The 27962-nt window shown below is 32.6% G+C and overlaps 1 protein-coding gene and 1 long non-coding RNA gene across 2 annotated transcripts; one reads left to right on the forward strand and one right to left on the reverse strand.

The window, feature by feature from the left end:
• Positions 1 to 9034: 9034 nt before the first annotated feature.
• Positions 9035 to 9442, reverse strand: LOC121209978 (uncharacterized). Its single transcript, XM_041082029.1, has one exon. It carries the CDS (start codon positions 9440 to 9442, stop codon positions 9035 to 9037), a length of 408 nt encoding a protein of 135 aa, XP_040937963.1.
• An 8843-nt stretch (positions 9443 to 18285) lies between these two features.
• LOC107922915 (uncharacterized) lies at positions 18286 to 19509 on the forward strand. The gene is made up of 2 exons (XR_001691463.2): positions 18286 to 18792; positions 18941 to 19509. It is a non-coding gene; the product is annotated as an uncharacterized lncRNA (long non-coding RNA).
• The last annotated feature ends 8453 nt before the right edge of the window (positions 19510 to 27962 follow it).

A 27962-nucleotide genomic window follows, 5' to 3' on the forward strand; every position in this document is an offset into this window, starting at 1 on the left:
GAACCGACAATCAAGATACATTTACATCGACGGACAAGATTAACGATATCCCATGAATTAAGGAATTTACAAGATATACATTATCAAATCTAATCTAATCTAATCTTTACAAGATATGATTCTCTTTATCTTTTAAGATTAGTTGCCTAAAATAGCCTAAGTTGCCATATCTCCGCTATTGGGCCATCCAGGCTTCAGGCTTCTCTAACAATTCTTTGAATCGGGCCAGTTCTTGTGGGTTGAATGATCCCCATTTAATTGATCGACCTCCATAGGTAGCATCTTGTGCCTTGGTCACGGGCTTGAAACTTTGGCCTTTGACATTCACCCCTACCCATTCTCGCAACGCCCTCGTTGCGACTTCCGAATGGCACTGACTTGATTCACCTCGAAACTCTCTCGTTGCCTTGGCTTCTTCCCGGCTTGCCTTGCAATTGGGTTGTCCCTTTCTTCGGAACCTTTGCCTCGATTTTCGTCGCCTCTTAACTTGAACCGTTGTACTCGTTGGTACCTCTCGTTGGCAAGAAGTCTCCACTTTAACTTGCCCTAATTCTGACTTGGTTCCATTGGAATCCCCTCGATTCATACATCTTGGCTTCGTTTCGCCCACAGTCCCTCAGCCTTCTTGCTTACGAACTTTGAAAGGGCCCCTACGATCTTGCCAAGCCAACAAGTCAGTAATCAAAACACTATTAGTGTGTTTGTAATGTACCTTACTCGTGGCATTCACTCGTCTCGACTACTTTCGCATGGCTTCTTTCTCCTTGAAGTCGGATGCACAATCCACCTTTCCCAAAGGTGGCACTTCCACAGTCGACTCTACAGGTCTCATATCAGACTCACGCTCCACTAACTTTTCTGAAGGGGCTTTCGTAACATTCTGTTCTGTCGAGTTAATGCTTCCCCCATATGAAACATCTTCGACTAGTTGAATTGACGACAGGACCTTGGTCCCAACCTTCATATCCCGATACACTGGTACAACAATCTTTGATGACGGATCAGTGACAATATGGATTTCATCGGCCCATGGAAACAGAACTGTCTGAATCCTGTCAAAGAAGTTCAAACCAAGCACATAATCGTAATCATCTAATTAGGTTACCTCAAAGTCTTCCTTGCCTTTCCATTCGCTGATTTGTAGCTCCACATTACGAGCTACTCCAACAGTTGGGGCTTCCTCAGAATTTACTGTCTTGATCTTTTTCTTTGATTTCCTAATCGATAGACCAAGCTTCTTGGCAGCCTTTTCTGATATGAACAAATCCGACGCTCCCGTATCAATAAGAGCACTCCGCTTCTGATCCGCAATGTTGATGTCCACAAACATCAACCCCTCTCTACTATTCCTTTTGTTAGGAATAAGAACCATCGAACTGACCCTCGATGTTCTTCCCTCTACAGGCTTCGGCTATTCTTTTGGCTCATCTTTCGTTTGGATAGCCGACATCATCATCTCTTCAGACATTTTCGCAACATGTGTGGTCCTTGACAAAGGAAACATTTTATTCTCTTCCCTTTGTCCCTTGGGTTGTTGGATCCTCGCTTTGCATCTCGTGGTCTCTCATTACCACTTGGGCTATCAATGCTGTGGCCATCGTCGCTATGTCCCTCTTCATCTTTCCCATGGTTTCTCTCACCATTGCCCTTCCCAATAGGCTGAAACAATTCAAACTTGTCTTTTGTTAGACCAAGTTCAACAAAGGACTCTACCTCAGCCATGGCTACAGTAAGTTCGGTGATCCCTTGCCTATGCAACTCTTGCTTTGCCCACGGTTTTAACCCATCATCGAACCAATAGAACGCTTCTTTCTCGCTCAAGTCAGAGATTTGAAGCATCAACTCACTAAATGCCCGAACATACTTCCGAATAGTGCCTTGTTGTGTGAGACGGCGCAACCTAGCCCGAGCCTCCTTCTCGGCATACTGTGGGTAAAACTGCTTCTTCAACTCTCTTTAAAACTCCTCCCAAGTCCCAATTGCGTTCCCTCTACGTTTCTCATCCGTAGACCTACGACGCCACCACAAGAGAGCCATATCAGTAAAATAGATTGAGGCAGTGTTTACCTTAATTGCATCATCCTCGATGCCCATCGCTCAGAAGTATTGCTTCATTTTCCACAAGAAGTTGTCCACGTCTCTTGCGAACCTTGCACCTTTGAACTTCTCTGGTTTGGGAACATCCATTGCTTGTTGCTTCGGCTTTGAAGACAACATCCCATTACTCAAAGCAGCTTTGTAAATCGTGAGCTCCCCTTTAAGCTCTTCGATCTCTTTCTTCATGGCTAACATCATATCGTCGAGATTCTCATCCCTCTCAACTAGCTTTTTCGTAGTGGAGTTCACTAACTCATTTAGCTTTTCTGCATTGGCACCGAGAGAATCCAACACAAAATCTCTAAGTTGCTCTTCCATTGGGTCAAACCCATCTGTGCGTCCCTCGACCAACTCAAGCGTCTCCTTCATGTTCCCTACGGACTCCTCGAGATTACCAACTTGATCTTCCAATGCTGACAGCATGTGCCTCGAGCGACTTGCTTTTCTACCCCTCCTACGGGTCTGCATTGGCTCATTTTGATCAATAACTTTTTTTGACATCCCAACAGTGCCTTCGAACCAATAGCTCAGATACCATTTGTCACGGGGCTAGACCTTTCGTCTCGCAATCCGTGCGGCCTTAAGCAATTTGCTCATCCAAACTTGCCCAAGTCAGCCTTTGGACCCAAAAATGAGGATTCCTTAAGAACTCCTTCAAGGCACCAATTTGTATAGCAGAAGCGATTGTGCCAAAAGAAGCTACAAATAAGCAAAAGAAAGCCAAAGAAAGAATGCACACAAGGTGTTTGAGTAAATGCCCAAGAATTCTATTACTCTTAAGAATTCAGCATACAATGGATGGTTTACAAATAAGGGGGAGGCTCTCTATTTATAGTTGAGCTCCCCTAGAACTGACGGTCAAGATACATTTACATTGATGGACGAGATTAACGATATCCCATGAATTAAGGGATTTACAAGATATGCATTATCAAATCTAATCTAATCTAATCTTTACAAGATATGATTCTCTTTATCTTTTAAGATTAGTTGCCTAAAATAGCCTAAGTTGCCATATCTCCGTTATTGGGCCATCCAGGCTTCAGGCTTCTCCAACAATTCTTTGAATCAGGTCAGTTCTTGTGGGCCGAATGATCCCCATCTAATTGATCGACCTCCATGGGTCGCATCTTGTGCCATGTTCACGGGCTTGGATCTTTGGCCCGTGACACTAGTGTCAACTTTAGACATGTTAATGCCCAATTATAGTTCTCCTCCTTTCCGTTAATGATAAAGGCAAAAGCTATACTAAATGTCTTGTTGGTTGAAGTCACGCCAATAATCTGAACAAAAGGCAGATCATATTTGTTCGTTTTGTAAGTTGCGTCTACAATCAAAACGTGCGGAAATGCATGCCATATATCCAATGATCGTAGATGAATGAAGAATAGATTTTCCAATTTATTTGAAATATTATTTATTGAAAACTTAATAAAAAATTGTTTATCATTCAAAAGCAACATAAGAACCTGTATCGGAGTTTTACCGACATTCTGGGACGAGCGAAGCTTTTGCCGTGCATTGTATATGGTTTTTAGTGTAGAAACGTTATTCTCGTCTTGCTCCTTCAGTGTCGATAATATGTCACGTGGTGTAACATTCTTACTTGTCAAATCAACCAACAATTTTTTTTCATTTTCTTTTAATCGCCTTGCATAAGCATGTCCCTACATATGTTGTGCAGGTGGATAGTTATGTTGATCACATATCACCTTCAACGTCCACCCATCATATTGTTTTAAATACGAACCTACCAATCAGAGTTGGTCTTTTTGGTGCCAAACATTTTACTTGATTCTTTAAATTTGTATTCACCACTACGGTCACAAATAAGTGTGACGATGATATAAGCAAGACAACACACCATTTTCCTTTGCTTTTGATCTTCTCGTGACGATGATATAACCAAGACAGAATGGCGTGTTTTCCACCCATTGCATCAGCTCTTCATGAGACTCGAACACCTAAAATTTAAATAATTTTGTTAAAATATTAAATGCTATGAAGATAAAAAAAATATTAACATCATGATAAATATTATACCCGATCGGTAAAAAATGGTGATGTCACCATAGAGATCTCATTGCCTTCATTTAATTTACTTCTGTTAAAATTCGACATCTTTTGTTGAACACTACAAATTATGATGAAAAAATCAGTAGTTATAAAAATTTAAAACATATTTTAATTTATACAAGAATTAATAAATAAAAAAGAAAAAAATTAGAAAAATAGATTTTTATAAAAAACAGTTTAGAACAAATTTATAAAAAATTAAATTACAATTAATAGAGTGTAGTGGGAAGGACTTACTTAATTTCGTTAATAACAATACGAGTTTACGTTAGAGTGTTGTTAATGTTCATCAAAAGAAACATATATATATAACTATGCCTATTTATTGTATTAATTATAACAAAATTAATTTTTCTCATTTTTTAAGATATTGACTCTAATTGTTTTGACTAAATTGATTACGCTAATTAATTTAAAATGTTGAAAATGAAGATATTTGGAAAATGTACTAATTACAACAAAATTAAAATTTCCCCTTTTTAAAGATGTTGACTCTAATTTTTTGAACTAAATTGATTACACTAATTAATTTAAGATGTTAAAAATAAAAATATCTAGAAAATGTATTAATTAATTTTTTGGACCACATTAATTTAAAATCTTAACTCTAACTATTGTATTAATAAAAAGACTCATTGGGAAAGACACTCATCTAATAAAATGAGAAGTGCTGTAATCAATTACACGAAAAAGGAAGATTAAGGTGTTTTTTTAATATGTTAGGGGTGTTTTTTTAGCCAACCCAAAAAAATAATGCTAAAAATAGGATTTAAATTGATGAATTAACTTTGATTAAAATTCATGTAAATGTATTTTTAATAAATTTTAAATATAAAATTTGAGTATGATTTCCTATTTTTCTTTTCATGTATCCGAAGTGGCTTGGGGACCAAAAGCACAATTCTTCTTGGGTTCTTCAAAAGTATAATTTCCTAGGGACCACTTTCTTCTTTCTTTGAAATATATTATATGTTTATTTAAATCATTTCACTCGTGCGGTGCCAAAAGTAAAAAGAAAATACAACCCAAAGATATTAACAGCACGTTTAGTTCGCTGTATTGGATTAGAGGTGTATTGGATTAGAGGTGTAATAGAATAGAGGTGTAATGGAAAAGCTGTGTAATAGCAAATCAACTGTTTGGTTGAATGTAATGGAATAGAGGCGTAATAGTAATCCTGTGTTTGGTTGAGTGTAATAGAGGTGTAATAGCATAATGAAAAAACTAAAATGACTAGAATACCCTTAGCAGAAATTTGTTTTGGTAAATGATTATTGTTATTGTTATTTAAATTTTAATAAGATTATTATTATCAATAATAAATAATTTAATCATATTTAAACATAATTATTATTAAATATATTTTAATTAAAATATATAATTTAATAAAATTCTTAATAATTAGCATAAATTTGTTTTGGTAAATTATTATTGTTATTGTTATTTAAATTTTAATAAGATTAATATCAATAATAAATAATTTAATCATATTTAAACATAATTATTATTAAATATATTATAATTAAAATATATAATTTAATTTGAATTTACTCAAATCATAATATATGATACTGTAAAATATAAATTAACATAATTATTATTAAATATATTATAATTAAAATATATAATTTAATAAAATTCTTAATAAATAAAATTCTTCTATGAATTTACTCAAATCATAATATATGATACTATAAAAGAAAATTTCAAATAATTAATATTAAATATGATTTAATTAAATATATGATTTAATAAAATTTAAAATTATTATAACTAATATGATTATAGTTTATGAATTTGTATAATTTAAAATAATAATTATTACATATAATTTAATAATAATATATAATTTCATAAAATTCTTGATAATAAAAATTTTCTTATATGAATTTATACAATTTAAAATAATTAATATTAAATATAATTATATAGTGATATATAATTTCATAAAATTCTTAATAATAAAATGTTCTTATATGAATTTACTAAAATCAATATATAACTTGAGAATTATATTATGCATAAACATAATTAACTTATATTAAGAAAAGGTTAGATGAAAATGAAATTGTACATTAAAATCCATATGTTATATAGTTTTACAACATCAAAAAGTTTGAACATTGATATTTAATGGTAAGAAAGAAATCTCCTAACCCATTCCAATCGGGCAACTGAAGGTAAACTAAAGAAAACGATCATTTGAGTTGGATGGTCGGGAATTTTACTTAAAAGAGATCATATGACAAATGAATTATACATATTGTTTTCACAGGTTTCTTCTCCAACTTCACGAGTTTTAGACATATCAACAAAGCGATGCTTAATTGCTTCTTTATTTGAAGGTGGGTGGTGCATATATAAATATAATGGGAGATCATTAACTTCTGGAATTACAGTTTGTTAGAAAAAGCCCCTACACTTGATAATGGAAACACAGCTTGTAATATATAAGAGCATTTTAACAAATGATTATACCTTAGGGACTTCACCTCCAAACTCTCAATCATCATTATTCTGTCTTGGAATGTAAGAAGGTTAAATTGCGTTTTGAAACATAGTAATTTGCAAATCAACTTTTTAAGCTTTATAAAGATGGATATTGCATGTATACTGGAAAGGAGAGTAAAAATGGCATGATCCAAATGGTAGAAGCTGGTTATGCTTCATCCTTGGAACTGCAGACGCAAAGGTTAGTGGTTGTTCGCAAGAGAATTTATCCATGTGAAGCACCACCGGATATAGACAAACTAGTAACCAACAAAGAAATCAGAGCTGCTACGTTTTCATTGAATAGTGATAAGAGCCCCGGCACTAATGGATATATATGACTACTTCTTCAAAATTGGTTCAATGTTGCCTGCTTTTAATGTCACTTTGGTGCTTAAATGCCTTAACCCAATCTCTATAAAAGAGTTTCGACCAATATCATACCATTTTGTATTTTATGTGTATAACCATGATTCATGCTAATAGAATTCAAGCTCATCTTCCAGAGGTTGTTAACAAGAACCAAAGTGGTTTTTCATCCCTAACATACACGTGAACAGCCATATGGAGGTAGGATCTTCCAAATATATAGGAAAAACTTAGGAAAAAATTTAGCATGCCTGTGCTGGAAATACAAGTGATGACAGAAATTAAGGGTAAGTTTTGATACTATCACTGAAGATCATGTCTGAGCATCATGGAATTCCCCATGCCCAACCTCTTCATCAATCCAAATAACTTGTACACACAAATAAACAAGTCACATATAAATGCTTTATTATATGTGATTCAGCTCAAATCACCAACTAATTGCAGGTAAATGATTCCCATGGATGCTAAAAACAGAGACTTCAATCTTTTCGTAAATTCTACAAGGAAACCTCTCAAAGTCTAAACCACCCGGCATGGACTTGGATGTTAATATGTCTGCTTTATGCCCAAAATAAGAGGCAAATATAAACTATCATTTCGTATATTATAAGATACCAGTAAAAAAACTAGTCATTTACAAGTCACACAATACAAAGAACAGACGAGCATGCAAATTCTGAAATTCAATCTCGATCTGCTTTGGGCAAAACCCAAATGTTAATCTCGATCTGCTTTGGGCAAAACCCAAATGTTCTACATTTAAAGACCTTAGAAAGTAGAGAGAACCAATCAAATAATCATGAAGAAAACACCAAATGCCAAGTATATAAATACTGAATGAATTGATTAATCCAGGACACAAAAACAAAGAAATCTGATCTTTTTTTATTAGTCAAGGGGTTAACAAGGAGTGAATTTGCAATTGTGATTCTAACTTAATTGGCTTAGCTTCCATTGATAAGGCAGCGACACTCGGGGTTAATGAGGACTGAATTCGCAATGGTGATTCTATCTTATTTGGCTTAGCTTCCTTTGGTAAGACAGCAACACTCGAAACTTGCATGAGTAGAAGGACAATAAACTATATTAACCCAACCGGTGTAATCAGCTAAACTTCAAGTGTGTCATTTTCCCTTATTTGGAAAACAGACAATCATAGCTGAATTGAAATTCTACATTACCTGAAACCTCAACCTACATTCTCTACCAATTTATTAACTCATTCAACCTATGTTATTCGGATTCGTGTGTGATAGTCAGATTGGGTATATTCCGACAGGAGTATGCCCATTTTCCCCCTAAGTTTTTCCATGTATTTGAATAGTCATTGAAGGATTACATCCCCATACCCATATACCGATATTTGTCGGATAAAAATGCTTCTAACAAAATGAAGAATCTGAGCAACATAGAATCTAACAAAAACCATATTCATTCTACTCGAAGACCAACAGGCATCAGTCCTAAGAGTTAGCTCTTTCCTAGCTACCTTCTAAATAGCCTTAACTTAGCAACACAATCTTTGTCAAAAAGTTTAGTTGACAACAAAAGTATCAGTTTCATAAAAGAATAAAGGGAAACCAAAGTGGATGAGATCCATCTAAAGGAAGGACATAAACTTCACACCATTAAAATAAGAAAAATATCGGAAAAACAACAATATTTGAGAATGATTTTGCTTGATATACACTTTTTCATCTCCAGTCAATCCTAGTCCCATATCCAATAAAGAAGAAATCAATCATATCATATGCATAAATCACTTCATGTCAATTGTTCATTGTTTATCCTATGACATTTGACATCTTAATTCATACTCAACAGTGATAAGAATTTTCAAACATTCCATTCCTATCCTCAACTCAAATCAAGTTTTGTTCAAAAAAATACGAAGGGAAAATTTAGTCCCATATCATCTAGTTCCAAAATATTTGAATAAATTATTAAAAAAAAGACAGGAAATAAAACTTCTCCGTGAAATTCTCACCAGAGAGAAAGCCTATGTTTTTCTCCTGAGACGCTTCCTGAGTTTCTTGTATTTATGCTTGTTCATCTTCTTCTTCCTCTTCTTCTTCACACTATCTGCCCATGCTTTTCCGGCATTATCATCCTCAGTCTCTACTTCCTCCTCCTCGACCTCCATGATAGCCATTGTGTCAAACCCAATTGAGCTAATGGGGTTCAATAAATACCCAAACGGGAAACTTGGGTACAACTTCGAGGGTTCAGTAGATTTGTCATTTTCAAGGGAATTTTCAAGTTGGATTAATGAAAAATGGTGAGTTTGTTGAGGGATTAGTGAAGGGCTAACTTTTGAGAGTCGATGTTGGTGTTGTGGGGTTTTGAGAGATAGGATGAATCTTTGAGTTGATTTGTTTTTGAGGAGTTCGTGCATGAGATATGCCATTTTTGCATAGAAGAAAGGTCCAAAGAAGTGAGCCTGACTCTGGAAACTAGACGCCGAGACGAGAAGAAACGAGAAGAAACGATGACGACAGAATAATCAACGGAAGCAGTGGGAAATGGGAGGAGAAAATGATTAGGACGGAAGAGGAGAGGGTCGGGTAGGGAGGGAGGGTAAAACAGAGAGACGGGGAGGGAGGCCGGAAGTAATAGCTAATACAGCGATTTGGGAAGGGATTGGAAAATACGGGAATTTGGGGATTAGGGGCGTAACCGATTACGCGCGTAATACCTATTACAGCGAACCAAACGCCGGAATAGGGGCGTAATGTAATACGCACGTAATCGGGGCGTAATGGATTGGGTAATACGGTGAACCAAACACAGCGTAAAGTTTTCCTGGCTGCAATGACAGGGGATGAAGTCACCATCATAGATAATATTACGATAATAATTACTACAAATAAATGGTCACCTTTGCCTTTGACCCCCTAAACGAAAGGCAAAATAGATAGATGAAGCATCACTTTCACATATAATTAGACAACATGCACTTGCAGTGTTCAACAGTATTCCCATGGTTTTCCTTTTCTCTTTATAATTATGGTTAGGGATAATTGTTTGAAGCGTGCATGGACGCCAAAACACGACACACTGATTAACACATGACGTAATATAAGTAAATTAATTAAATTTTGATCATCTGAATTCATAGTTTGGTATTTTCATCTTAAGCACTCTTCATAGATACAACTATTTATTAAAAATTTTCATTTTAAATTTAGTTACATTAGATTTGATGTATCATTTTATAATAAACGAATAATGTTGGTACAATTAACTCTTTGTATTAATTGAGAAGAAATTGATAATTAAAGTACCGAATTTGACTAAAACATTTAAGTACCTAAATGGGAAAAGCAATATAATTTAAGGGTTAATTTTATAGTTAAGCCTAGGTGTAATTACTCTTTTAACTAGCAAATATGATAAAATTTAAGCTTTATGACAAGTTTTCTTTTTCAATACAACTATGATTTAAACTTTGACTATTCTTGCAAAAACTGAATACTTAATCAATTGATCAAAATTATATGTATATGTAGAGAATGCATCGCATTTCAGTCAAATTTAGTCACAAACAAAGAGCGACGTTGCAGTGATGCAATGGCGAAAACAAGTGAGAAGTAGAAACGACGTGGCGACGACATGACAAGGGATGTCGCGATGTGGCAACGTGTCATGCAATTTTCTTAGTTTTCTTTTCCTAGTTAAACTCTAAGTATTTGTTTCAACTGAACTCTGATTAGTGTAGATTATTTTAATATTGTTTGACCTACGAATTTAGCCTATAAATAGACACTTTTCTACCCTAGAAAGATTTAACCCATTATACATTTAGGTATTAGCTTTTGCAAGCTTTCAGAGAATTTTGTATTTAATTTTGAGAGTTCTTATTTTCAGTTTCGGGATTTAGTTTTATCTCCATCTTTCTACTTTTTTTTTGCTGTTATAGTGAAATTATCTTTACCCGTGGCTTTTTATCCTCTTTGGAGGAGTTGTTCCACTTAAAATTTGTGTTTGATCTCTTCAATTAGTTTGTTATTTTACTTATTTGTTGCTTAATTGGGTTTATCGCCTACAAACTGTTATAAGAGCTAGTTTAATTTTTGCATACAACCTATTCAGAGATGACGACAACCAGGTTCGACATTGAAAAGTTTGATGGCATCACAAGTTTCAATTTGTAACAAGTTCGGATGACGACAATACTGGTTTAGAACGTTCTAAAAAGGTTGTTACATGAAAAAAGCCTGAAGATATGAAATAGTTAGAATGGGAAGAGCTTGATGAGAAGGCCCTGTTTGCAATTCAGTTGTGTCTTACAAATAATGTATTGCAGAATGTGTTGATGGAGAAAACATCATACACCTTGTGGAAAATGTTAGAAACCTTTTACGTGACAAGGACTCTAGCTAATTAATTGGTGTTGAAACAACAGTTGCACACGTTCTGCATGAACGAATATGAGTACCTTAAAGGTCACATCGGTCAATTTATTACTCTTTTGAATGATTTAAAGAATTTTGAGGTTTATATTGACGATGAAGATCATACTATGCTATTATTGTGCTATTTACCCCCTTCATACAAGTCTTTCAGGGAGGCCCTGATTTATGACAAATATAATCTCTCGTTCGAAGATACGAAGGGTCATTTCTTGAGCAAAGATAAACTTGACAATGAGTTTGGTTCTGATAGCAAGTCGGATAAGTAAGCCTTAATTTTGGTAGCATTAAGGAAGCGAGACAAGAGATGTTGCTATTGTAAAAAGTTAGGTCATGTCAAGGCAGATTGTTACAAGCTGCGAAATAAAAGGGCTGTTGAGAGTAATGAGGAAGATTTAGCTTGTGCTAATTTGGCCAATGACAAGGGTGATGATTTCTTGTTGGTGCCAACAAGCGAAAGCTCCAAGTTTATATCCGAGAGGATCTTAGATTCACGGTGTTCTTTCCACATGTGCCCCAACAGGGATTGGTTCTCCACATACAGTTCAGTTGAAGGTGGAGTTGTGCGAATAGGGAATGATTCACCTAGTAAGGTAACCGGCATTGGTACTGTTTTGTAACACCTTTCGCCCATATCCCTCGTCGGAACAGGGTTCGAGGTATTACCAAATTTAAACTCATCCATTAATATAAAACCAGACCGTAAAAATTTTTGATCAATTTTAAACTTTTCATACACACGTATATTATCCTTTAATCGGGCTTACAAGGCCCAAAATATTCATGAGGCATTATTATATATTTACCAATATCTTAGTCTTGTATCATTTACTTACTCAACTTTACAACCCTATACATGCCATAGACTCGAAACACTAAGATTTACTTACGCCGATATTGTAGACTTGACAATGTGATAATATCTCTGACGGCATCCAACCCGAGCTAACCTGGCAACCCTAGGGAATATGGGAAAGAAAAGGGGAGTAAGCTTTACGCTTAGTAAGTTCATAAGAAAACAATAAGCAACTCATTAACAAGTTTTATCAATGTTTAGAACATAATCACAAATTCACTACAAGTTGTCTTCCTGAGCAATAGTCACTAAATTATTTATAACTGGAGCTAAAAAACTCCAAATCAATTGCCGTTAATTTTCCCTGAAAATAGACTCATATATCTTCCATCCATAAAATTTTCAGAATTTTAGGTTTGGCCAATCAATACCAGTTCTTAAAGTTTCCCCTATTTTACTGTTTGACTAATCTGACCACTCTCCACTACGAATCAAATTCCTCATTGTACAGAATTCAAAATATGTTCTATTTGATTCCATTTGAAACTAGACTCATTAAGGAGTCTAAGCATATAAATTTTATCTTATAACCATTTTTGTACAAATTATAATGATTTTCTAAAAACAGAATAGGGGTCCCCGAAGTCATTTGACTCTATCCCACGCCACTTCAAATATCTCATTATCAGCAATTCTTTTGCTTACACGGTTTCTTTTATAAGAAACTAGACTCATTAAGCTTTAATTACATAATTTATTCAGCTTCTAACTCAACTCCAACAATTTATGGTGATTTTCCAAAATCACGTTACTGCTGCTGTCCCAAGCAAATTTATTACAAATTTACTCTTTCACACATTCTTTGCATTCACATTATTTAAACATGTATATCACCAATAAATTTCATCACATATCTATAATTTCACTCAAGCATAATCTCAATACAATACATCATGCTCAATGATTCGCACACAACCGTTCAAATTAGCAATTATAAGATGATTCCGCACATAGTCCACCCTTATCGATAATTTACGATGGTTTTGCCCTTACTCACATATATGACATAGGCATTTTCACCTATGCTTCTCATTTCACACTCATGATTCAATTCCAATCGATCTAACATGCATAAGAATATACCACATACCTGGCCAACTTAATGCATTGAACAAATTCAATTGCCGATTTAACACAAGGTCTCATAGTCTTAGACTTTTATCAAATCACCGGCATTTAGCCTGCTAGGTTTTAAACCCGATAATATTATTCACCAGCTTAAAGCTTGCTAGGCTCAAAGCCCAAATATCACCATTATAAAGTCGTCTCATAAACAATTCATATAATATAGCATGTATACTTGTTCACTTTGCTCTATTTAATCATTCAATCACAATTTATAAATTCCCTTTGAATCATTCGATATTTTGCACACTAAGTGTCATTCTCAATATCTCGCACACTAAGTGCCATTCTCAATATTTCGTACACTGAGTACCATATTTGATTGCCCCGCACACTAAGTGCCACATTTTGTCGATATGTCGTCTGACATTAAAATATTCACGTATATACAATTTATACAATATTAAAGCATTAGAAACATCAATTTAACAATGCTTATTGCATACAAACTTACCTGGCTAAATTGTAGAGATACCAAAGTTCAGGGGCATTTTGGTAATTTTCTCATTTTTCTCGATTTTCCACCCGATCTTGATCTAAATTAATAATTTCATTCAGTATACTAATTTAGACATTAAAACACCTCATTTCATACAATTTGGTCATTTTTGTCATTTTTACAAAATTACCCCTAAATTTTTACTTTTATTCATTTTAGTCCCTGAGCTCAAAACATGCAAATTAACCATTTTTAACCATAATTAAGCTTAGCCAAATGTTCATGGTATCAAAACAATCCATAATTCACTTTATGGAAAAATTATAGTTTTGCTCCTAATATTTCAACTTCTTTACAATTTAGTCTCTATATCATAAAAATGCAAATTCATGAAATTGAGTAAAATTCTACTATAGACGAATATCACTAGTGTCTCTAGCAGCCCACACATTTCATTTATTTGACATTTTAACCACAAAGTTTTCACATTTATCAATTTAGCCCTTAATTGTCAATTTCACAAAAATTCACTTAACAAAAAGTGTTTAACTATCAACAAGGACTCATATTCTTCCATTAAACTTCAAAGCCCTATTATACTCATCAATGGAAAATATCAAACTATTCAATGGTTTTGCAAAATAGTCCCCTCATTAGATAGATTAAGCAACAACGATCCCGAAAGTATAAAAATAATTAAAAACGGGACTAGAAATGCCTACCATGCATTAGCTGAAAGTTGGAAGCTTCTTCCATGGCTTCTCAAGCCTTCATATTCGGCTGGTAAAAAGAGAATGAAAAAGATGACACCTTGATTCTTTTATTATATTCATTTTATTATTATTTTTAACCAATTTACAATATTAACCTTTATACACTTTATTTATTACACCAAATGCCAAGCCATCATATCCCACTATCTCTTTAATGGGATAATTACCAAATAAGGACTTCTAATTTTAAGTTCTATATCTATTTAATACATTTAGGTTATAGAACACAACTTTTGCACTTTACACAATTTAGTCATTTTTGTTTAATTGACTATCGAAACGATAAAATTTTTCAACGAAACTTTAATACCATCTTATTGCCACAACGTAAATATTTATAAAAATATTTAAGACTCGGTTTATAGAAACAAGGTCCTGATACCTCATTTTCTAAACCCACTTGACCTTAGGGTCATACCACTTGAACTTAATAAATCACTTATAAAACAAAAAATCACAATATCAAAAACATTTTTAAAATCACAATTAACTCGTAAATATTAAATATAATATTTACCAACCTACTCGTTCAGATTTGGTGGCCCCGAAACCACTGTTCCGATCAACCCTAAAAAAACGGGCTTTTACATGTTTAGTTTAGGATGCACGATAAGACAATCAAGACACTGTCAGACGTCAGATATGTACCTGATTTAAAGAAAAATATCATCTCATTGGGAAATTTAGACTCGAAGGGTTGTAAAATTAACATTGAGTCAAGCAACATTAAAGTATCTTGTGGGGCACTCGTTTTGATGAAAGGTAAAAGGATTGTCATTCTTTATGTGTTGGAAGGATCAACAGTGACCGGTGTAACAGGATGTCCTTTGTCTATTAAGGAGTCGAATTCAACTCATTTGAAGCAAATGTAATTTGGTCATCGGAGAGAAAAATGTATGATCATTTCGTATAAGAGAGGTTCTCTTTTGGATGCAAGTTTTGAAAAAATAGGGCACTGCGTTCGTGAAAATCAGACTTGGTTCAATTTTGATTTGGCAGTGCACAAGTCGAAGACTAAAAGTCTTCCAGCTTCAAAGTTCAAACACAACTTCGACTTAATTAATATCTTGCATAGTTTGAGATAGGCCTGTGGTGGGCTTTAGAAAAGAAGGCATTATGGAAATATGAGTTATGGTAGAGATTTGTAGAGTATGCCTCACATTTCAATCAAATTTAGACACAAACAGAAAGCGATGACGAATGTCGAAACCATCTTTTTGAAATTTAAAAATCAGCGGGGATCGACTTTAAAATGAATTGTGGAGTCGCCACCAATCATTTTTTGATGAGGTGTGATTGGATCACCAAGAAATTTGGTCATTTTAATAAAACATTTTGGCTTACTAAAACAACGATTTTGGTCTACGAAATTTGAAAAAATAGGTTCTGGATTCGGTTACGTATGAGGAAGGATTAGCACCCTCATTACGCCCAAAATTGGTACCAAATCGATTAGATACTGTCCTTATGTCTAAGATTAAATTTTTTTTGAAATGTGGTTCCTTTTAATAACATTTGAATAACCCGAGCTGGTCATCAAGATTCTCTTGCTTAAGAGGAATAGAGCATCACATCCAGCACGATAGGACATGAGCCTTTATGCCCTCGAAAACATGATAAATTTCGACTTCCAAAAGTTTGTATATTGAAAACCACAAAAGGATGTCCAATTATTTAGTCCAAAGAGAAAATCGAAACCCAGTACAGTAGGGCACGACTCCTAGAATTCCTAGACATCGGACATTGCCTTATTTTAGAATTTGGAGAACATGAATGAAATTCTAAAGGAATACTCGATTATTTGAAACAAACAGGAGATCGCAACCCAGCACGATAGAGCACGATTCCCCGAATTGCCAAACATCGAACATTACCTTCGTTTTGAAGAATTTTTAAAGACATGAATGAAATTCCAAAGGAATGTTTGATTATTTTGAATAAATAGGAAATCGTAACCCAGCACGATAGGGCACGATTCCCCGAATTACCAAACATCGAACATTACCTTCATTTTGAAGAATTTTTAAAAGCATGAGTGAAATTCTAAGGGAATATTCGATTGTTTTGAACAAATGAGAAATCGCAACCCAGCACGATAGGACACGATTCCCGAATTGCCAAACACCGAGTATTGCTTTCGTTTTAAAGAATTCTTAAATGAATAATCATAGAAATAGCTTAAAACGCGTTAATGAGATTTGTAATGAAACAAGATCAATCTTAAAAATTTAGACCTTACAAAACCAAATTTCATAAGCCAAGTGGAAAACAATGATATGGGATAATAGACACATGTGAGATACAGTCAATTAACAAACTAATAATTAAGTATAACTAACCTAAAAAATGTAACCCGATTACAATCATGCATGGGAAATAATTGATATAATAATACAATGATGAAAATAACAATATAACAATTCAATACAACCAAAACAATATACACAATAATATGCCACAATAATATACATAGCATGATATAAAATAATCAATGCAAGATGTAAAAAAAAAAACAACAACATAGCAATTAGAAGCCATTGTGCCATAACGATTTTAAAATAATAACGGATAAATGGACACATAATATATAGGTTGACAAATTTGTATAAGAACCAGGGATCTATAATTTTTGAAATAGATATTATAGAATAAAAGTTTGAATCAAATTGCATGTAAAATATTTTAAACACAAATTCATTTAAAAATTGACAATGTACATGATAATTTAAATAATGTATATAATATGAAAGAATAATAAAGATACATGACAAGATATAATACACAAAATAGATTTACAAAACATATATACATAAATAACTTTTAAAAATAATTATTTGTAAAAACATAGAAATACATACAAGCTTAAATTAATTTTATAATAAATTATATAATAGATTTAAGAACATGCTTATATATATATATAAAGAAGACTATATGTATAAAATACATGGATTTAATAATATATATAGATCAAATATAGGTATCAATAAATATACATACATATATAATGATTGCTTAGAAGATATATTACGTAGGACTATATAATGAAATACAAGAATAAATTTAAGAAATCATATGTATAAAATAATATAAGGTTAATAATATATATATGAAATAAAATTAACTTTAATACAACGTGTATATATATATATAATAGACTAAAAAAACATACTTATATGTACAAAATATTTTTTTTAATGAAATATTTATTTAAAAAAAATGACCATATACATATAAAAAGGAAAATACTTTCAATAACATATACGTCATGAAGTTTTTATTTTTTTTTAAATGACAACAATGTATAATAAAACATGCTATATATATGGTTTAAGAATATGTACAAGTAGATTCAAAAGAGACTATGTGTATTAAGTAACATGGAATTAATAATATATGTAGAATAAGAAAACTAAATTAATCATGAATTCCATAGGTATAATAGTATATAGGAATATTCAAATGGAGTATTTATACAAAAATATTTTAAAATAATACGATAAAAAAAATTTAAAATAAAGATTTTATGTAAAAGAAGGTGAAATGATCATGAAAACTCAAAAGGTGTGCATTCGCATGTATAAAAAAAGTGAATTAAAAAAAGGAAATGAACTATACAAGTCAAGGGGGTCTAATTAAAATGAAATTAAAATGAATGGGCTAATTTATAAATAAAATGGTCTAAAAGTGGACCAAAGTGCGATGCGCGCAAACGTGGAGGGGCTTAAACTGGAAATGTACCAGACCCCAAAACGCAGTGTTGAAGCGCGGACTAAAATAAAATAGTGCATAAACTTTTGGGGAAAATTAAAAAAGATAGGATGCCAATAGGAGTCAATTGAGACGCGGCGCAAAAGGGAGGGATTAACCGCGAATTTTCCCATTTTACGTGCAGGGGCATGGATCCGGGTCTGGGAATGGGTCGACGCGCGGATCTCCTTACCATTAAACGGCACCGTTTTTTACATCAGCTTTTATAAACCCTTTTTTTACTTATTTGCCTTTAAACACAGCCCCCCTTTTACTGAAATGAACTTTGCATGCTCCTAGGGTTTCATTCAGCAGCCACTGAACCCACCATCTGATTTGGTGGTCGACAGTCTAGAGTGGAGGCCAGATCTTGCCGAAGAAAGCCTCGCCCAGGGAGGTTCGGTAAGTTTACTTCCTTTTCTCTCCCCCTTTTTTTTAAAAAAAAAACTTAAGATCCTATGCTATTCTGTAAAAAAAAAGAAGCAAAATATGCCGACAAAAAAAAAAAAGAAAACAACCCTTGCCCCGAATCACCATGTTTTTGAAACAGATGGGCTTTCATCGGTGTTGTTTCAAGTGTTCATTTCATTTATGCTAAAATCACAAGGAAATGACAAGAAAGACGAAAGGGTAAGTAGACTTGAAAATCACCTTTTCTTCTATTTGGTTGCTTTGTATTGCTTGTGTATTTTTTTGCGTAAAAAATTACAATGAACGAACCCTTTGGCTTTATAGCCAAAGAGATAAAATGATAGAAATAAATAAAGAAAAATACAATATTCTTTATTTGCTTTCGTATTGGCTATTGTTGCTGCTGTTGTTTTTTTTTTTTTACAGGTACGGGTGTGCGTGGCACGAGTACGGTGGCTGTGCTGGCGTATGGAGGCGCGGGCGTGGCTGCTGGAGGGTACAGAGGCTGGGGCTGCTGTCCAGTTGTGGCGCAAAGGGGCAAAAAAAACCTAGGGTTTCGGTTTAAAATATTTTGGGCTGTTTGGGCCGATGTAATTTTGGGGTTGGGCTTATATTGGTTTTTTTAATTTGGGCTATGGGTCATGTAACTGGGACATTTTAATGGACTGTAAACATTTGATTTAATTTATTTATTTTGTATTTTGGTTCTTCTTTGGGCCCGGGCAAATTGGCCTGTTTACAACGAAAATAGGGGAGAAGCAAAAACATTATTGTGATGACACGACAGGGGACGTCGTGGCGTGGCGACGTGTCACACAATTTATTGATTTTCTTCTCCTAGTTAAACTTTGAGTATTTGTTTTAGTCGAACTTTGATTAGTGTATTTATTTTAATATTATTAGACCTACTAATTTAGCGTATAGATTTGCACTTTTCTACCCTAGAAAGATTTAACCCATTACACATTTAGCTATTAGATTTTACAAGCTTTCAGAGAATTTTATATTTACATTTTGAGGGCTCTTATTTTAGATTTCGGGGTTTAGTTTTATCTCCATCTTTGTACAATTTGTTTTTGTCGTTATAGTGAAATTATTTTTATCTGTGATTTTTTATCCTCTTTGGAAAGGCATTTTCACGTAAAATATTTGTGTTTGATCTATTCAATTTCTTTGTTATTTTACTTTTTTGTTACTTAATTGAGTTTATCTCTTACAGTATATATGGATTATTCTATATTAATAGAGTTTTTACCCTTCAATAGAGTGTGCCATATGCCTATGTAGTAAAATATTTTTTGTTCATTGATATATGCATCTATAGTGTAAAAAATAAAAATATTAAGTATTATAAATATGAACATTTGATAATATTTTATCAAATTCCAGTTCAAATAACTAATTAGCATCAACGATTTCAATCAAAATGAATCATTATATCGATTGAATGAGTAATTCAACTCAAAATATTTTACTAACAAAATATTAAATATAACTCAAAACTCACTAGTATCAATAATCATTATATACAATTGATTAAATAAGTATCTTAACTATAACTAGCCAATCCATACATAGTTTTCGGATGGCAGCATTAGAATCTGGGTGTTCAAGGTTCTAAATTTTGACAAAGTTAAATTATCGATCATTATTCTTTTTTTGGTATAATTATAAGTATTTTTATCTATTTTACGATTTGAAACTAATATTATTCAAGATAATTGTGATATTTAGATAAAAAAATTTTAATAATAATTTCGAAATTCCAACTTATTCCACGTACCAAAAAGAAAATCATTTATGGGTGAGATTGGTATTAATTTCAATATTGAATATAATAATTATAATTTTTACTAAAATGAATTTTTTCTTTGTTATACTGTCAAATATTTACAACATAAAGGTGATTAATGCATCACAGCTCCACGGTCAACAAACTTGATTACAATAAAAGGAGAGAGGAAAAAGTAACATTATTCATTTATGCTTAAAAGCTAAAATAAAATCAAAGCAGGAAAAGTTTGTTTCATTTTATGAGATTCAAAAATAACAATTTAACTATATTTTAACTTTTATGGTTTGTTATTTGTTTAGGTAAATTTGAAATTTAGATTTTTATTTTTATTTTCAAGAATTTAATTCTAATAGTTATAATTGTTAAATTTTTTTATAAATTTATTAGTGTGACATTTTAAAATTAAAAAAAGCTACTCACTTCAATAAAATAATGTTAAAAATGTTGACATGGAAAACATTCTGTTAAACTCCGCATGATTCCAAATTTTTTATTGGAATAATGTTCTTAAAAAAAATTAACATATACATTTTAATTAGAATAATTAACAATATTAACTATTTAGGTTAAGTAATGACATTATAAAAATAAAAAGTTAAATTATATAAAATATTAAAAGTTATATATTAGATCTCAAAGTTTTATAGGGTAAAAAGTTTAAAACTGGAATTTGATGATTGTTTTATATATATTAAAAAAAAAGCACAAAAGAAAAAGCAAAATGGTGCATCTCTAATACTGAAAGGTATTAAATTATCAACAAACATAAAGTATAATAATAATAAAATACATTACACTATAAAAAAAATTGATTCAAACTCTAAAAATAAGATTACCAAAAATAACCTACATTGAATATATGAGTTTTTCTTTTTATAAAAATAATATTTAAAAATAATTAATTATAAAAATTGTGTGTTTGCTACAATAACTTTGGGTGTAACCTGATATATTGGCGGCACTTGTGAAATTTTTTTTAAAAATCTAACAGGAAAATAAAAAAAATTGAAAAAGTGAAATTTTTTTGCACTGCCAGATACATTGGCGAAATCTTTAAATTTTAAAAAAATTGATGACAAAACAAGGTGAAAAAGTGAAAAAAAAAAACTAGTTTATGATTCTAACACCAGACAATAGTTTTTTCTTTGCATTTAATGTGTTAATGGCTTTTCTATGTATTTAATGCCTTAAATGTATTTTTCATGTATTTTTATTTAATTAAGCGGTGCCGTTGGACACATTGGTGTTATCAATTAAAAAAATATTTTTTTTACTTTTTTAATTTTTTTTTCTTATTAAAATTTTTAAAAAAAATATTACTCTTAACAAACACTTTATTTTCGTAATTAATTTGTTTCTACCTTGTTTTAAAAAGGAATATATGGATAAATATGGGTGTAAATTTGATTTGTATTTTCTCCTTTTGCGTCGGTGTAATTGTATCACATTGCTCGAGATAGTACGAGGAGATGTCAGTTGGACCAAACTCTTGCTTTCACCTTTAATGCCTTTGACTCCATTCTCTTTTTCTCGAGCAATGGATTTTACAAGTATTATTGAGTGTAAATTAAATAATAAAATATTACTTTAATCAGTATTTATTACTCTTTAAAACTATTCCTTCTTTTTTAGGTGTCAATATTAGATATGGGGTTGAAAGTCCAAAGCCTAAAACACCTTTACAACTACAAAAGAAAATCCCATATTTTCAGCTCATACTTTGCAATTATTATTGTATTCAAAGCTACGATTGTAGAGAATCAATAAAAGCTGATGGCCAAATCCCAATTTTCTTATTGTAATCTTGTGAGATGGGGTATATATATATATATGCACTTTGTTGTCAATTGGGCTGTATTACCAATCAAAGTAAGGTTTTTAATGGTCAAAGGGGTTTGAGCACAAAACCTTCATCTTTGACGTACACAAAATCTGGTTTCATGTCTTCAACAATGCAAACTGTCGTATTTGTATAAAAATAAAATTAATAAAACAAAGTAGCGGAGCCCTTCCGGCATACGTGACAGAGGATACTTTCTTGGCCTATTATTATATGTGGGGGACACTGTACATGCATTGCATGCAAACAGATTTCTGTAATTTTCAGTGGCCTCACCTGCTGCTCAACTCATCAATTCACACGCTCTGTCTCTGCTGTTCCACTATTACTTTATATTGTTTTCCTTTACATCACAAAGTGAAAATTTTGAGAACCTATCCCATGGCTTGGAATATTCTAACGTCAAATATAATATATATATATATGAATATTTGGTAGGTGCAGTAAGAAGTACATTGTTTTTCTCAAACGAAAATGCGCTATATTGTTGATAAGAGTGAATTTAAAATATTTTTTAGAGGTTGAAATTTAATTATAAACTTTTAAGAGGTTAAAATATAAATATGTTATTTATTAATTTAATTATTTTTAAAGGATTAAAAGAATTTTTTATTTTAGGAGGTACAGTAAAATTTTACTTAATTTGTTTGTAATTTTATTATTTATGAGTAGACTGAACCGATAATTTTCTATTTTAGGGGGCAATACTTTTGTTTTCTCCTTAAATTCACTCGTAATTATTGAGAAAAATAATTATAAATTTAAATAAAAATGATAAAATAAACATGAAATATTAGAAAAAACTACATTATTAATATTGGATTGAATTGAGAATTCAAGATCTAATCGATTCAATATGTGAAATATAAGCAAAAATTTAAAAATAATTTTAAATGAGTAACCCCCCAAAGAAAATCAAAATCTAGAAAAAATGATTTTTTTTAAATTTCACTATGTTTTGTTTATTTTTATCTTTGATTTTTTATATAAATTTTAAATATATTTTTAAAAATTTTAAATAATAATTATTTATTTATCTTAAAATTTTAAAATTGTGTTAAATGGGTTGAGTTCCAATCAGATTATTAAACTTTGCGAAGGGATGAGCTGATAATTAACTGGGTAAAGTGGTTGTTTTACATGGCAATCTGCAGATCTTACCTTAGACTTAGGGCTGAGGTTGAAGCAAGCAACCTTTTTCCGACAATTTAATTATGAATGTCTTGCATGAAAACTACAGCTACCTACAAAGACTGACACACACAAGTTTCATACATATAAATATAAACGCCATGCTATTTGTTGATTTCATTCTGCTTTAAAATGTGTTTTTCTTCCATTTAATAACTTTTTATAAAAGTAAATTATGTTTAAATTAGTCTTGGTAATTACGTGTGTTTTTTTTTTCAATTCGGTTAATTTTGTGATAGAGATAATATTAGATTTTAAAAATTATATAATAATAAATTTAATGTTGCATGAATTTGGTCATGATTTTTTAAAAGAATTACTGGCTCTTTGCGCCTGTATGCTATGGATTGTCCTTGTCTTAGTGGCTCTTCAAGCCTTATGATGTGATTCATCACCCATGTATTTTATGTTGTAACCACTGATACCGTTTGTAGGAACTAGCATAAATCTATATGTTGATAACGAGATTTCAAACTAATTATAAACCACTATCTGTCAAGTCTAAATTACTATAAGTCACTAATTAAGAGACAAATAATAATAAAATATATTTATCATTAATTAAATTGATTAATTAAGTAATAATACTAAATAAAAGAGTTTAGTTATTGTAGAACACTCAAATGAATAAGTTAAATTTTATAAGAACTCTCTTTTATTCAAGTAATTGACATCATAAAAAGGGTCACCTTCAAACCATTCTATGTACATTCACAAGTTTAGAAGTCTAGAAGTTTTTTTGAAGAAATCTATGAAGAAACTAAAAAATTTGAAGAAATTCTGATGAATTACTTGTGAAAAAAAGCCACATTTCGATCTAGTTTACTCAAGGAGAGGAAGCTAAAAAGCCTTTTGTAGACACTCAATTTTGCCCGGGCCCAGAAATAAGTCCAAAAAACAAAAATAATAAACCCTCCCAAAAAAGACGGAGTCCAAGTTCAGTCCAGAATTACAAATATAATTTGGCCCGATCAGAATGGCCTATTACTTGAAAAGATTTAAGGTCCATCTACAAGCTTGACTCATATGGAAATATAATCTTCAATGATATGCAATCTTAGATATGATACAATCTTAGATATGATTGCAATCTTAGATATGATATGCAATCTTAGAAGATATGATTTTGTAATCTTAGAGATTTAATTTGTAGATACCTTTTAATCTTAACTGTTGATGTAATTAATCTTTACCGTTGGATTTGAGGAGGTTCAACTATAAATAGAGGCCTCTTCCTTCATTGTAAACACACTGGAGTTTTGGGAAACAATAAAAATTTTTGAGAGCTTTCACTCAAATTTCTCTCCCTCTTACGTTCTTATTTTCTACGGTTTGTTCTTATTTTATTCTTTTCGTTTTTCAACCCTTTTTTTTATTTAATCCATGTTTCCCTGATTTTTTTATATATTTTATTTTTTTAAATAATTTTAGTATCATATCAAACTCTTTCATTTTTTAATAATTTTTTTAGTATTACTCTTAGTAAATTATTTTTTAAAATTTTATTCAAATCATTATTTAAAAAAAATATTTCATTTAATTGTCATATTTTATCCAAAAGTTTTTCTAAAATGAGGCAATGTTTTTCGTATTTAGGAATTAGGGAAATAGCGCCCTAACATGCTGGGTTGAGATTTCCCGTTTGTCTAAATGCCTAAAGTATCCTTTTAAATAGATTTTGTAAATCACGAGATAATTTCAGTTACGAGAGTTTAAGAATAACGTATCCTATCATGCTGGATGTGATGTTTGTATTCTTTCGGAGCTAAGGAATCTCGATTTTTCAACTTAAATAATTCCGGTTTTAAAAAAGGGATCCTATTTTTAAATCCTTTAAAAAATTTGACATTAAGACAGAAAACTATTCAATTTGGTACCAATTTTGGGCGTGAGGGTTCTAAACCTTCCTCGTACGTAACTGACTCCCGAACCTGTTTTCTTAATTTTCGTAGACCAAAACGTTTTATAAGGTGATCCAATCACACCTAAAAAAGTTGGTGGCGACTCTCGTTTTCGTTTTTCAAAAGTCGATCCCCATTTTTCAAACATCCCTTTAAAAAATGGTTTCGACAGCTTGGCGACTCCACTGCGGACTTAAGAGAGTCAAGCCAAGAAATTGAGTATTTTCTGTCTTAATGTCGGAAGTTTGGAAAATTTAAAATTGGACCCTTTTTACATGTGTTTGCTGCATATGTTTGTTACCTTATTGTTGTACATTGCATTTGCATGACCGTTGTAATCACACCCTTAAGTGGGAGTAAGAAGCTACGCTTTCGTAAGGTTTTCACCTTCGTATGAGCTAGTGGATTACTTCCGGGATACTGTACCTATGTCTTCGTGAGATTTTCATCTCCGTATGGCCATAGGGAAATGTGTCCCCCTGAATTGAACTTGGTCTATATGAGCCTATAATGGGTGAAGACCAAGGAATCTGTTGGTTCAGATACCCTGGCTTTAGAGCTAAAACTCATATAGTGAACTTTAAAGAGTTTAGGAAAGATAGTAATAGCCTTTAGTAAGCTACCCTTGTAAGTACTTGTTTATCATTTTTTTATGATACTGACCTATTTTTATTTTGTTGTCATTGTATGTCATTTGGCATTTAAAGTTGTAGATTCACAGTTCAATTTCTAGATTAGAAAGTTTTGTAATGAGGAATGAATACCTTGATAGAGTGGAGGACAATGCTTCTGTCTGTACCTGGTTAGAGAAAACCCAGTTAGAGAAAGGAGATAGTGTCACCGAGGGATATACATCAGAGTTATGGGACTTCACCCGTATTAATTCGACGCAGAATGCGTTTCAGGAGCTGAGAAATATTTGGGCCCAATGGGATGACGAGGCTAAGCAGCTTTTCTATCAGAATTATGGAGACCTTTCCTATTTGCTAGACATCAAAGTAGATAGGCACTTGTTTCGAACTATGGTACAGTTCTGGAACCCTGCTTATAGTTGCTTTACATTTGGTGATGTTGATCTTGCGCCTACTTTGGAGGAGTATACGACTTTACTGCGTTGCCTGAGGATTCAGGGTCACAAGGCTTATGTTAGGCCTGCTAGTCTTCCAACTTTTGCAAAGAAGTTGATAATGATTACTGGGATGAGTGAGCAGTGGGCTGTAACTCGTATACAGCAAAAGGGTGATAGTAAGTGCGTTCCATGGGCCGTTTTGAGGGATTTGATATCGATACATCCAGACGTAAAGAAAAGGGTCGACGTCCTGGCTTTGAGTATTTACGGCATGGTGATTTTCCCAAAGGCGTTGAGGCACATAGACGAGGCAGTTGTAGATTTGTTCGATCACGTTGGTAAGCAGAATACACCGGTACCAGCAATCTTAGCTGAGAAATTTAGATCTTTGAGTGAATGTCGGAGAGCAGGCGAAGGTAGATTCATTGGATGTGCACAGTTGCTGTCGGTTTGGTTCCACAGTCATTTTTAGAAGCTTGATAAGGTTCCTTGCCGAGTATTCTTTGAGGTTATTCTCCCTTAAAAGAAGTAGTAGACATACCGAAAAGATCTGACATTTCAGAGGAGAGGTGGATAGACATTCTTCAGAATCTTCGAGAGGAAGATGTTATGTGAAAGGCTCATTGGTTGGTTCCTAGTGAAGTCCTTTACCGCTGTGGCAGTTTTGATTGGGTCCCTTTGCTAGGAATTTGGGGAATTGTTGGATATGCACCATTGCTTGTTCTAAGGCAATATAGAGCGAGGCAATTCATACCGGTTACATAGGGTCTAGCTCAAAATGATTTCTCTTATAAAGGAGATCACTATAAGAAGAAGATGCGAGAGATTTCTGAGACTTGAAAGAAGCTTTTCTGTATGAAGATCTTGACCGAAGGCTCAACGTCAATCCTTGAATATAAATGGTGGTTTAGTAGGAGAGTCAACGATAATGTCCCTGAGCCAATTTTGGGAGTGGCTCGATCATTAGAGGAGAGCTTACGAGTGATTCCATCAGAGTTGGAGGTTATGAAGCAAGAGTTCGAGAGAAAGAATTTGGAGATTGAAAAGAGGATTGAAAAGCTCGAAGAGGAAAAAATGTGCTTAAGTCTCGACGTCGATGTTCAAAAGATGGAAGTCGAGAAGGTGAAAAAGGAAAAGAGAAAGATTGAGGAAGATCAAGATGATTTACTCCAGAGCAGTGGCAGCAAGAGATTCAGGAAGAAAGAGCCAAAGCCGAGTATTGGGAGAAGAAGTTCCAAGAGATGCAGTCTCGTAATCAGGCCCTAGAGAAGGAAAATCAAGGATTAAAAACTAAGGTGGCTGAACTTGGACGATCTCTTTATCATCACCGAAGTCGTAACCTTGCAATCGAGTTAAAGGCAAGCT

Source organism: Gossypium hirsutum, chromosome A11 (assembly GCF_007990345.1).
Source record: "Gossypium hirsutum isolate 1008001.06 chromosome A11, Gossypium_hirsutum_v2.1, whole genome shotgun sequence".
Taxonomy (NCBI): Eukaryota; Viridiplantae; Streptophyta; class Magnoliopsida; order Malvales; family Malvaceae; genus Gossypium; species Gossypium hirsutum.

Coding starts and splice junctions, on each gene's coding strand:
- LOC121209978 (XM_041082029.1), bottom strand. CDS start 9,442: ATGGCATATCTCATGCACGAACTCCTCAAAAACAAATCAACTCAAAGA.